This window comes from Vigna unguiculata, chromosome 9, assembly GCF_037176805.1.
Source record: "Vigna unguiculata cultivar grain cowpea cultivar isolate G323 ecotype 2 chromosome 9, ASM3717680v1, whole genome shotgun sequence".
Lineage (NCBI taxonomy): Eukaryota > Viridiplantae > Streptophyta > Magnoliopsida > Fabales > Fabaceae > Vigna > Vigna unguiculata.
This window is the reverse complement of record NC_140800.1, coordinates 10,649,593-10,663,183: the sequence shown is the minus strand read 5'-3', so window position 1 is coordinate 10,663,183 and position 13,591 is coordinate 10,649,593. Positions and strand designations below refer to the sequence as shown.

The 13,591-nt window shown below is 33.1% G+C and overlaps 1 protein-coding gene across 1 annotated transcript; it reads left to right on the top strand.

Annotated features, from left to right (window-relative positions):
• Positions 1-8,949: 8,949 nt before the first annotated feature.
• LOC114162347 (uncharacterized) lies at positions 8,950-9,764 on the top strand. Its single transcript, XM_028046204.2, has one exon. It carries the CDS (start codon positions 9,099-9,101, stop codon positions 9,627-9,629), a length of 531 nt encoding a protein of 176 aa, XP_027902005.2. The 5' UTR covers positions 8,950-9,098; the 3' UTR covers positions 9,630-9,764.
• Positions 9,765-13,591: the final 3,827 nt, after the last annotated feature.

Sequence of the window (13,591 nt, the reverse complement as noted above, 5' to 3'; positions counted from 1 at the left end):
TTACTGAGGTGGGGATACAAGGGATAAATCTCAGTTATAGGGTCCATTTATGTGTATTGCAGTGTCTAGCAAGACTAGTTTGCTATGTTAACATATCCATTTTAGCTATATTATTGTCTCTAGGAGAATATGCTTGAAATATTTATATTCTGCAAAATCTGTTGATGAATTGGTGATTTCTTTCTTTTGTGATTAGACTACAGTATGGAGACTGAGAATTCTTTTCTTGTTTCATCTAAATATTTGATCGGCAGACAAAGTTATAATTCATTTTTTGCGAAGTCAGAGTTTCTGATCTTCTGTGTATATAGATGTTGTTTCTAATAAACGATTATATAAATGCAACGAGTCAATTATTTTGGAACATCCTCAACAACAAAGATTAACAAAATAATGGTTAAAGATATAGGGTAGTTTGTAGTCAAGTAAAATTGTTTGTAGTTTGATTCTGTATACTAATTCTTTAAGTTGTGTTTTATGGGCAATTTCAACATGTTATTGGAAATGTCTTGTTATTTTATAACTTGTTTAGGTAAAAGAAATGGATTAGAAAAATTGGGACAAAGGGATTGTGTAACTTTTGGAGGGAAGGAGGATGTTATAGTTGGAACCATTAAGGGTCATCACTTAAGTAAAGCAAAGCAAAATAAAAACCTTATAGTAACTATTACTATGTAGAGATCATTTTCAATTATTTGAATTACTAGTGTAGTACTATACTAGGATAACACATCATTATTTAAAACAATGCCAGCACCTGCTTACATGTTAAGGATTTAGAGAAATAAAGATAATGTATATTCATACAAGGAAGTTATATATATATATATATATATATATATATATATATATATATATATATATATATATATATATATATATATATATATATATATATAATACAAATATGGTGCAAGAATTTTTAAATTAATATTAGTGTGAGGACAAATAAACATTTAAAAAGAGGACAACATAAACAACGAAGACAAATTTTAAAGCTTTATCCGTCGAGAAGATATGAAAAAAAAAATTGTGATAAGAACATATAAAATGCGTACTCTTTAAAAAAGTTTTATTAAAAAACTACTATTTTTTAAATTTTGAGTTTACAATGATCTTAGATTCAATGTAATATAAGTTTAAACCTTTCAAGATTATGCAATATAGAAATCTTCAAAATTTTGAGTTTACAATGATCTTAGATGTAATGTAATATTAGTTGATACCTTTTAAGATTATCCAATATAGACATCTTCGTAGTGAAAAATGTCTAATTATATTGTTTAGCTATATATATTATCTAGCAATTTTAATCATTACAATGAGGATTGAATCATTTGTGCTAAAATATTCTATGCAGTTGTGTGGAATAGCTATAAAATATGGATCCCTCTAAGAGTAACCCTTTGAATTTGGATGATGATCTTGTATTTGAAACTCTTGGTCCATCTGAAAGTGCTGCCACAAATAAAAAAGAAGTATCAAATGTTTGGAATTTTTTCACAAGAATAGGTAAAGACAAGGATGGAATTGAAAAGGCTACGTGTAAGTATTGTGGCCATCACTATAAAGTTGGAAAAAACCCTAAAACCAAAAACAATTATGGGACTTCACATTAAGTCGCCATATCTATTCATGTAAAAGTATTGCAAACTTAGATGTGGATCTCAGTCTTGATCAAGAAGGAAAGTTTGGGCCATGAAAAATTAATCAAAAGGTTCATCATAAGTTACTTGCGAGAGCCATAATTAAACATGGTCTTCCTTATAATTTCGTTGAGTACGAAGGAATTAGGTAGTGGATAAAATACATTAATCTAGATGTTGACATGAAATGTAGGAACACCACTGTTTTAGATGTGGAGAAGGAATACATTCAAGAGAGGGATAAAGTTAAGCAAATCATGTCTATGATTCTTAATAGAATTTGTTTAACTTATGATGTTTGGACTGCAATTATTTCTTAGGGTTGTATTTGCCCAACTACACATTTTGATGATGAAAACTGGAAATTGACAAGTAAGATTCTGAACTTTTGTCGAAAGAAACCACCACACACAGGTGCTGAACTAGAAAGTGTTGTATTTGATTGCCTAAAGCAATGAGGTATTGATTTTCTCCATTACCTTGGACAATGCTTATGCTAATAATACCTTACAAGATATTTTAAAAAGCCATCGTTGTGTTCAGAGAAATTTATTATGTGATGGTGAGTTTTTTCACGTTCAATGTTGTTCTCATACTCTTAATTTGATAATTCAAGATGGTTTAAAGGTGGTTGACAAAGCACTTCATAACATTAGAGAGAGTGTAAAGTATGTTAAATCATTAGATGGAAGAGCTCTCAAATTCAAAGAATGTGTTAGTGATATTGGCATAAATATGAGCATTGGTTTGAGATAAGATGTGATTACAAGATGGAATTCGACTTATTTGATGCTTGAAAGTGCAATAAGATACAAAAAAGCTTTTGAAATTCTCAAAGTGGTTGATGTAGAAGTTATAAAAATTGTCCATCTTTTGAGGAATGGGATAGGGGAGAGAAAATGTGTCAATTCTTAGAACCATTTTATGAGATCATAAACATGATGTCTGGTTCATCTTATCCCACTTCAAATTCGTATTTTATGGAAATTTGGAAGATTCAATTAATCATTGAAGAGAATTTGTTGAATGGAGATGTCATTTTAAATACAATGGCTTTGAATATGAAGGAAAATTTTCAAAAGTATTAGAAGGAGTATAGTATTGTGTTAGCCTTTGAAGCTATTCTTAACCCACGACTATAGGTTGATTTTATAATGTATTGTTATAAAAAGTTGGATCTTCTAACTTATGAAGAGAAAACTAAGAAAGTGTTATAAAAGTTTAAGATGTTGTTTGGAGATTATGCAAAGAGCTTGTATATCTCTTGTGGTTCTCTTTCCCAATCTCCTACGAAATTCGTCTTCATGTCTCAATCCAATATCGAAGAGAGTAAGGCCGAAAGATCAAGGATTATTTCGGTAAGTATTTTATACTTGGTGTTCATTGTTTTCATTTTTTTCTTTTGATAATTAATATGTAATACAATGTAGGATTTTAAAATGTATCAAAATGAATCAAAATCCATAATTGGCAAGAGCGAGGTAGATGTTTACCTAGATGAACCAACAATAGATGATGAAGAAAGTGAAGATTTTGATGTACTCAAATATTGGAAGACTAATGAGAAAAAATTCCCTATGTTGTCTATAATGGCTCGAGATGTGCTTAGTATTCCATTACTACTGTGGCATCAAAGTCAGCTTTTAGCAAAGGTGGGCGTGTACTTTCCAAATATAGAAGCTCTATTCTTCCTAATCATGTGCAAATGTTGATTTATACTCAAAGTTGGTTATACGGACTTTCTGAAAATCCTAGTGGTAAGTTTATATATTATTGTTTTTAAAATTACTTTACATTGAATAATTAACTCTAGACTAGTAGTTTGATTATCTGTCAATTGTTTCTGAGATAGATGAAGTTGTGCATGATATTTTTGGACATGGTATTCTTGAAGATGTTGAAGATTGACAGGTTCGATTACTTCTTCACAAGAACATGCTTTTAGCTTTTGTATGCTTTTGAAAAGCATTACTGTTTTAGATTCAAATATTTTACATAGTTATAATATATGTAAATGTGTGAAATATATGTTTAGATATTCAATGGATTTGATACGAATCTATTAGACAACCAAAGTAAGCATTGATAACTATAATTAGCAGTGACAGAGTAGATGTAGTGTATTTGGTTATAAAATTTTCAAAATGAAGATATCAAAACATATCTCTAGGAAATGACAGTCCTTGAAGATGAAAAACATGTCTTCGATTGTTTTTTTTTTTTTGTTTTAGAATCAAAAATTTATTTATTGCTTTGATAGAGATAATTTTTCAGATTTATAAGGTTAGAAAAGACCATAAACCTTGACAAAAATAGTATAATTTGAAGGTTCATGCAGATAAAATAGTATGAAGTTTATTAATTGAAAAAAAAAACATCTTTTCCTAATTAAATTTTAAGTATGACAACTAGGAAATGCTTACTTATTGGCATTGTGAGACCAAATTTCTCAATCATGTTCAATTCATCGGGCTAAGGAGTATGCAGAGAGATATTTTGGTTCATGTCAAGCTAAGGAGCTTTTTGATCACTTGGAAAGTGTTATTGCTACTGAGGTTGTCTTTGTTAAAAGTAGTCCAAAAATTGGGGAACTTTCAATGTACTTTTAGGTTTGTCATAGCTGGAATGCATTTTGGTGCTTGATTACTTCTTAAGAACTTGTGTACATCAAAGAAGTTAATTTAGTACTTAATTTATGAAATGTGGTATTGATCTTGTTGGACTTTGAGTGCATGGTGTGAGTAAGGGTATTTGTCGATCTATTTTATTTTCTCGCAGTGGTGCCTTCATTTATTGATTTATTGATATCAGGTGATTCTTGATTGGGAAAGAATGAATGATAGGGTTGTGAATGTGTTGTATGACGTCACATCTCTTTTTGGCATGGGTTGTTATGATTTATGTACAATTTTCAGTGAGTGATGTTTTTATTCCTATTGCAATGGGTAGTACAATTAATTAGGGTTTGGAAGCTTTGGACTTTTGTCATATAATTTTTTTTCATGTTTATAGAAAATCCTATGGGCTAGCCCTAGCCCACAGGGCTTTTGTGGGCTTTTTAGCCCTGTGGACATTTTTAGTGGGGGGTTTTTTGGCCTTGTGGGCTTTTTTAGCTCCAACCCACGTGGGTTAAGGCCAAGCCCTGTGGATGGGGCTAAATTATCGGCTCTAGTGTTATGATTGGTAATTGAGTATTTTTTTTATGTTATAGCTTTTTACAGTAATAAATATATATTGGTGCATAATTTCTTTGGTTTGATAAAAGTAAAATCCATGTGTCAATAGAAAAATAAGTGTATATTTAAATAATTAATATATATGGTCATTAGTGCATAATTTCTTTGGTTTGATAAAAGTAGACACAATGACATTTTCGTAAACCTTTTATGACCATTATAGCTTGGAAAATTTTTTCAAAACCTTTTTAAACTTTATTTAAACCTTCTTAAGAATTAACCATTCACTAGTGCAAAAATAGGTTTAATTGTGCATTTGGTCTCCATTTTTGTTCGAAAATATCGATTTGGTCCCTCTATTTTTATAAGTCTCAATTAGGTCCTCAATTTTGATAAATTGTATCAATGATGCCCTTTCTGTTAAGTTGAGGTAAACAACGTTAAAGGAACAATGATGTGGCATGGTTATGTGTGTTGAAACAATGACAAGGAAAATAAAATTGAAATAAAGAAAAATGTTATTTAATAATTAAACATAATTTGGAATTTAGGATTTTTCTAAATAGCATAGATAAGGGATTTACGCAGATTGGGATTTCTAAAATTCGAAGCCAAATGGGGATTCAAGTGTGATACAAGATTGATGTTTGTAGTGAATGTGATCATCTGCATGGTTTTAGAAAAGAGTATTTCTCCTCTCATTTTTGTCAACTCTTTTGGAAGAACTAGAACATAGGCACTTTTTTCTGATTGATGGTATGTTGTACATTGAGGTTCCATAGGTGAAATATGAGATAAATCAACAAATTGCTTGGAATTGGTGTCATTGAAATGATGATGAATATGTTTGACAAAATTCTCCTTAGAAATACCTTTGAAATGCATAGTGTCAAGAGTTTCCCTCATGGGTGCTTATATGAAAAGTTTCTAAACCTGAATTAAATCCTTCATAGGTCTTTGGAAACATATTTCGCCTAACCAAACTCTCTTTAATCACCTTTTTAAGTTCCTCTTTGTAGTTACTTGAAGAACCACCAGCAGAAAGTTATGGTCTTTGAAACCCTTTTGTATTACTTTCTTCCCCCAATGGATTAGCCTTTCTTCTACCAATCTTGTTTCCAACAATTATGTCTCTTTCTGGTTTCTCAGTTTGTTTTCTCCCAAAAGGAGGTGTATGCTGTGCGATCCCCTCATGCAACTTGCGAAGCATGCTTAGAGAATCTTGCATACCAAGAGCCCCTTTTAAAATACCTTTTGTAATATCTTCAGATTTTCCTTCTGGCATGACACAACTCCTCCCCATTTGTTGTGACCGAAACATTGCAGGTGGAAGATGAAGAAGACTGCCCTAGATTCATCACTCACTTACGCTCACCATAACGTTGGAGAAGAAAAGGAATAATTTCACAATTTAGGGCTTCAATAAAAACACCCAAATGACACATATATCTTCCAACAATTACAAGTCTTCCATCGCATTTCAAATCTAAATGACATGTATTAGTTACAAAAATCCACCTCAACATCTCCAAATGTTGTTTACGTCAACTTAATAGAAAAGGCATCATTGATACCATTTATCGAAATTAGGACCTAATTGAGACTTATAAAAATAGAGGAACCAAATCGATATTTTCAAACAAAAATAGGGACCAAAGACATAATTTAACCTGCAAAAATAAGTTTTTATGACAACTTATTATGCCGGTTATAATCCATTTGGCATAATAAGTGTCCCAGTGGTAGAGTTGTAATTATGGTAAGACATTTTATGTCCATTATCACTATAACTGGTATAAAAAGTGGACACAATGACGTTCACATAATAAATAATAAGACTTTCTATACTGATTGTACCTAGACCCGACATAGAAAGTTTGAGCAGTGACATTTTTGTAATAAATGGAAAGACTTTCTATACTGGTTAGACATAGAATCGGCATAGAAAGTGGGATGGTGGCATTTTTGTAATATATTATAAGACCTTCTATGTCTATTTATCACTGTAACCGACATAGTATACCCCAAACCTTTTAATGCTACTATTTTCCTTGTCGTTGTGTTTTACAAACTCTCTTATTCTTAATCTTCTCCAAACTTTGTCTTAAAAACCTCTAGAACACACACAACACACACAATCCAAACCATCAATTGATCTATGTCAATTCTCTATGTTGTGGTTTGGGTTCTCTATGTCGTGACTTGCCAAAATTTGAGCAGGGGAGATTCACATTGTTGATAATGACCTTAGGCGGAGGTGAGTGTTCAACCTGCTCTAGCTATAGGAGCGACGAATGACAGTGGTTGAAATTTGGGGGTGTTTGGAGAAAAAGAAGAAGAAGGAAATTTTGTGAGAGGAGTTAGAAACTCAACGCTGGTGACAACAAGTTACCATGTTCTAGCGAGATTGAGCGATACTCGTAACTGGAAGAATGAAGAATCCTTGCGCGAGGGAGGGTGGGCCGACACCTCTCCTGATCGTGCCCCAACAATGTTGATGGTGGAGGTGAATGTGGCAATAACGAGGAGGAGTGGCTATCGTAGGTGAAGAAGAAGAAACTCATTGACACTAACGACTCTTCCCCTAAGCGGTGAATGACGATGATGTCAGGTTGAGTTGCTGTTTTGATCACATTTGAATGAAGAAAGCAAGAAAGAAGTATGTAACAAAGAAAACAAAACTTCGAGTGAGAAAAATTATAGCAATTTTGGAATAACTGGTATAAAAAGTTTTTTATATCTTGTGTATTTATTCGATTCTGGGACAAACATACAAAACATTCTCTAACCAACATATAAAAACTTCTATGCACTAATGACTTCACCAACAATAAGTGTAATGTAAGTGTCACCTAAAATAAAATAATTATAAAAAGTAAGTTTATAAATAAAAATTTAATGTGAAGTTTAAGAGTGTGACAAAACACAATGTAATAAGCTTTCTTATGAAAAGAACAATACATAACATCCTTCACGTGTTCTACTTGTTATAAAAATGAAGTTATTTCTAAGAGTTATAGTGTTCATTTACGTTTTCAGTGAATATTAATTATCAATATATGTAGTCATTCATCTAAAGTAAAACAAACGTTTAACATTTTTCTTTATGTTTCTTTATAAAAGCAAATTTAAGTAATATGAACATTAAAATCATTTCCCATAATCTATCTATTTCATTGAAATTATTTACTTTTTATGGATCCATGTTCTATACAATATTTTCATGGAAAATCATTAAAGTTATCAGCATAAACAAAGAAATTTATACTTTATATTTATTTGTTTTTTTTTTCATCACCTAATTTATTTTTCATTGCAAACACTACTCAAACAAACGTTTTACACGTATAACAAAAGAAAATGAAATTCACCTAACAGTTTACCTTACCAATGTTAATTTATGAATGCGTTGTTATATATATATATAGAATTAAAATATTCCAATTTTTGATTGCCATTCTTTTCATCACATGATTGATCGGCTGTAGATAAATTAATCGGTGAAATAAATTATTGGATGTCGGTTGACTCGTGTTCAGTACTTTTACTTCTCTTAGGATTCCCCGCACAACAGACATACATAGTATTCAACATTTATACAGATATTTAAAATAAAATAGAAACACTTCTATAAAATAAAATGACAAAATCAAACATATCGAAAACAAAAACATAAACACGCTCTATTACAAATTGAAATTTATGTATTTTGATTAAATATATTTCTTTTTATTTAATAATTTTTACGTGATATTTTTTATAAGTTATTGTTAAGTAATCATATTCTCTGTATAAAATATTTACTGAATTTATTAACTACTAATATTGAATAATAAAGTTTTATAAATTTAGCGGTAGTACTTCTCTTAATAATAGAAAATAAAAAATAGTTATATAAATAATGTAAGAATTGTGGATCCAGCTGTGAAGTGGATATGTATGAAAATGGCACATTCTGACACCTAACAATAATATATGATCCAGCTCACCATATGCTGTCAACGATGAATAGAAAGTCTTCAACTTCAACGGCTACCACACCCATCGCTATCCAATTACGAAAGTACCCTCACCAAACAACAACATAAAACAATCAGCATTAATAAAACTAACGTTCTAAAACTAAAACCGCACTTGTATTGTGGGCGCTGACCAAGTCGTTAATAGCGAATGATTGATTAGGTTAATCCATGTTGTAGTATATTAATTAGACACTCTCCTATTGCATTGGTATCACACACACTATCACTGAAACGGATATAGAACAGGTTCTAGTATGTCCAATTCGCAACCCTCGGAGCATGATTCAACCGCCGGCGGGGACGAGAGGTCAAACTCTCTCTTAACCAACGCGCGCTGCAGCTTCTGCTTCACCTGCTGTTTCGGTTCCCGGCGCCGCTCGGCCAGCGTCGGATTCGCGTGGTGGGAGCGCGTGCGGGCCACGTCGTCGCTGTCCGACTCGCAGTCCGAACCGGCGACAGGGAGCCCCGTTGCCAGGCGCTGGTGGTCGCCCGGCGCCACCGCCTTGATGAAGGTGCGCGAGTGGTCAGAGCTCGCGGCGGGGCCCCGGTGGAAGACCTTCATCCGGCGGTTCAACCGCACCCGGAGTGGCGGTTCGCGTCACGCGCCAGGGAAATACCAGTACGACCCCTTGAGTTACGCCTTGAACTTCGACGAGGGTCATAACGGGGATTTCGACGATGAAGGTTACGACGGATTACGGAATTTCTCCACCCGTTACGCCGCGGCTCCTCCGTTAAAGTCTGTCTCCACGAATTCCAATCAAAACGTCGCCGTTTTGGACTAGAAGAAAACGATTGCGTAGCTGCACGGATTATGCTGAGTGGTGTCGATTTTTTGGAATTTCAGTTTGATAAGTTACAATTACAGTTTTGTGTATTTTACTATAATATCATTAGTATAGCGTCTTAGATTTTTTTTACTGTATACTCCTTTACAATATTTTTTAATTATTTTTTTGATATCTTTTTAAAGCATTATTCTCGGTATATACTCGTTTCTTTTTCCACTTTAGTGGATATTTTTATGTGTACAAACTCATAGTTATCCTTTATCCATCAAAGTCACACGTACTTTCTAATGGTTGGTGACGTGTATGAGACGTCGTGTTGATAAACCTTCATGAGTGCGATGTGCCTTCGGATTAATTACCAAGGCTATATTTTGAGAGTTTTCTTTATGTTTAACAGGGAGATTTTTAGAGATAGTTTTTCGTTTGAACTTAATAATATCCTAATTCTATTCATTTTAAATATGTTAAATTAGAGTTGGATAAAAAAAGTCAATTTATAATTATTGAAATTTATATTATTTTAAGTTTATTTTAACAATTTTATTTCAATTTAATTTCATATAGTTTGGACTTTAATCCATTTAATTTATTTGCATTTGATACATTTTTTAATTTTAAAAATTTAAAATTAAGGTTAGTTTAAATCAATTATGAAATTTTAAATTAAGTGAGACTAATTTAGGGAACGGTTTCATCAGGTCGTAAGAGAAAATTGTTAAAATTTAGTTGTAAAAAAAAATTATTTTCTAAGTTGAATTAGGTTGGACATATATTGTGTAAAGTTGGGTTAAGTAAGAGACAAGTTAGACTAAGTCACATTAAAGTTAAATTAGACAAGGTTTGACTCAAGATAGACAAGTTAGTCAAATCGAAGTTTGACTAGGTTGGGTAGGTCTAACCTTAAGTCGGGTTAGGCCTAAGTCAAGTTGGTTGGGCCAAACCTAAGTTAGTGTTGGCCAAGTTAAAATTAAGTTAAATTATATTGCAGTAGAATCATTTCCAATTGGTTGCCTTGAGCCCAAGCTAGGTTAGGTGGAGTCAGACCATGTTAAGGAAAGTTAGGTTCAGGGTCATATCAAGTAGAGTCAAGCTTAGACCACGTCAAACTGAGTCAAAGTTTGAACCATGCTAACCTAAATCAAAGCTCGAACCATGTCAACCTAGTCAAGGTAAGCCTAAATTAGTTCAAGTCAATGGAACCTAGGTCAAGCTATGACATGTCAAGATGAGTTGAGTTGGATAAAATCGAGCCAAACCAGCATGAACATATAATGGGCCAAGTAAGTCCAAGCTCAAGTTGGGTTGAGTTATATTGATCAAGTCAGATTGAGCCAAAATTGAACTTAGCCAGCATTGGTCTACATCAAGCTTAGGGAAAGTTGAGTTGACCTTATCCATATCAAGTTGAGTCAAGACAAGTTTACATTAAGCAAAATCGGAGAAGCAAACCAACCTAAGTTGAGCCAAGTCAACAAAACCCGTGTCGAGAAAAATAAAAAAAGTTCAAACATAACAAGAATTTATGTATTTATTTAAAAATAAATAAATAATGACGTAAAATAATTCGTCTTCAAATAATCTATGCATGCATTTATAACTTTATGTATTTTATGCATACATATATGCATATAGTTATACAACTTATTGAACTTAATGAGTTGATGACACATGTTTTATGCATACATTTATAAATTTATTGTATATTAAAAACACTTTCAATATGTTTTATTTAAAATTTTTACATCATTTCCTTTTATAAGTAATAAATTGGATTCAATATATATATTTGCACAAATTTTGTATTTTTAGCTTATTTACCATTTGTTTACTATTTTTATCGTAACTTTTTCCATAGATATTATTTTTGGTTGATTCTAGTTATATTGATTCTAAAATTCTAGAGCTTCAAAACGAAATATGTCTTTTTTTTTTTTTTTAATTTATTGGAGTCTTATGCTATTTTGTGTGATCTCAATTGAGGCAGACTTGTTGAATTTTTGCTCACAAAGTAGAAAGAATTTTTCTTATTTTAGTTTAAACTTTTATAATTGTAATTATAGAACTAATTAATTTTATCCTTTTATCTTTAATTTCTTGTTATAAGGAAGCTTATTTGGAATTGATTCCATTACCACATTTAACTAATAAAGGTTGGATGCAAGCTCTCATAATTTCAATCAAGTAGGAAATTGTTAAGACAAAAAATACATCCAAAAACAATTTTAAATTGTAATGTGTAAATATAATTTCTGCAAACAAACCATCTATATTGTTTATTTTTAATATTTTATATATTAGTGGCATAATGTAATGTCACCAATGCTGACTGTGGAAGACTTTCCACATCGAATTTTAATCAATGTAAAAAGTGAAAGTAACTTAGAAGGGAGAATTTGAATAGAGCTAACGAAAACACTTTTTTTTTTTATAACTGTACTACAATTTTAATATTTCTATGCATACAAAATTATATATAATACTTAACATTTGAATCCCGTATAATTACAAAACTTTAGAATTGGAGTTCTAAAAAAGAATATTCACACTAATTACATAAAACTAAAAGTAACAATAATGGTGTGTTTGATAGAATATTTTAATTAAGTAATTCATATTTTTTTTTTGAAGATTTTAGATTTCTTTGTAATGAAATATTTTGTTTGGATATATAAATTAAAAAGAATTTAAAATGCAAACTTTTTTTTTTGAAGTATTTCAATTAGCTAAATTAGTAGAAATTCAAATAGTCTCAAAATAGGTGGAATTTGAAATTATTCTCACTCAACCTCATACTTTGAACTCTATGGTAGAGTTGTCAATTTGGTCTAGTCCATAGAGTTTGGCCTTGATCGACGTGGGCTAGGGCCAAAAAAGCTCATAGGGGCAAAATGTCTCACATTAAAGAAGCTCACAGGCAAAAAAGCCCCACATTAAAAAAGCTCATAAGGCCAAAAACTCCATAAAAGCCCTGTGGGTCAAAGCCAACCCATGGATTTTTTTCTTAAACATGAAAAGTATATTATTTTTTAAAATAGATTGTCAGGCCGGCTGGCCCAATGACCAAGATGGGCCTGACTAGCCTGATAATCCAGACAGGCCAGCCTAGGCAGACCTTGACAGGCTAGGCAAACAAGACGATCTAGATGAATCGGATGGGACTAACGACACAAATAGGTCGGACGAGCCCAACAACCCAAATGGGCTCGACTGCCCAAACGGGCTGAACGGGCTCGATGACCCAAATGGGTCAAGCAGGCCCCACAACCCAGATAGACAAGGCTGGCCCGATGACACATATGGGCGGGACTGACGTCTAAACTGGCCGAGCAGGCTTGACGACCAACACAGGTCGGACGAGCCAGACGATTTAGAGGTGTCATTTGGACTCGACAACCCAGACTTGTCGAGTAGGCCCAACGACTTGTACGGGCCCAGTCAACCCGACAACCCAAACGGGACTGACCCGACAACTTAGACGGGCCTAACTGACCCATCGACCCAAAAAACCTTACCGTCGTGAATACCTAGACGGGTCCGACCGGCCCGATGACCAAGCCGAGTCGGCCCATAGATTGGTCGAGCGGGTCCGATAAAATAAATGGACCTAATGGCCGAGATGGGTCGGGTGGGCCCGACGACCTGGGGAGGCCAAGCTAGGCCAACGACCTAGACAGGCTGGGTCGGACCGAGTCGACGAACTTGGCGGCACGATCAACCTTTATGGATTGTCGGACTTATCAGGCCTGTTTGGATTGTCAGGTCGGCCTAGCCTGTTTAGGTTTCCTGGCCTGGTATGTTTGGGTCGTCGAATCAGACTAACCTGGTTGGGTAGTCGGGTCAGCCCAAGCTATTAGGGTCGTCGAGCCCATTTCCAAATTTATCATGAACTCAAAACATAATTAAGCCTAATATAAATATTGTAGAATGAAATTTTATCTCACAAGAAATTGAAATGT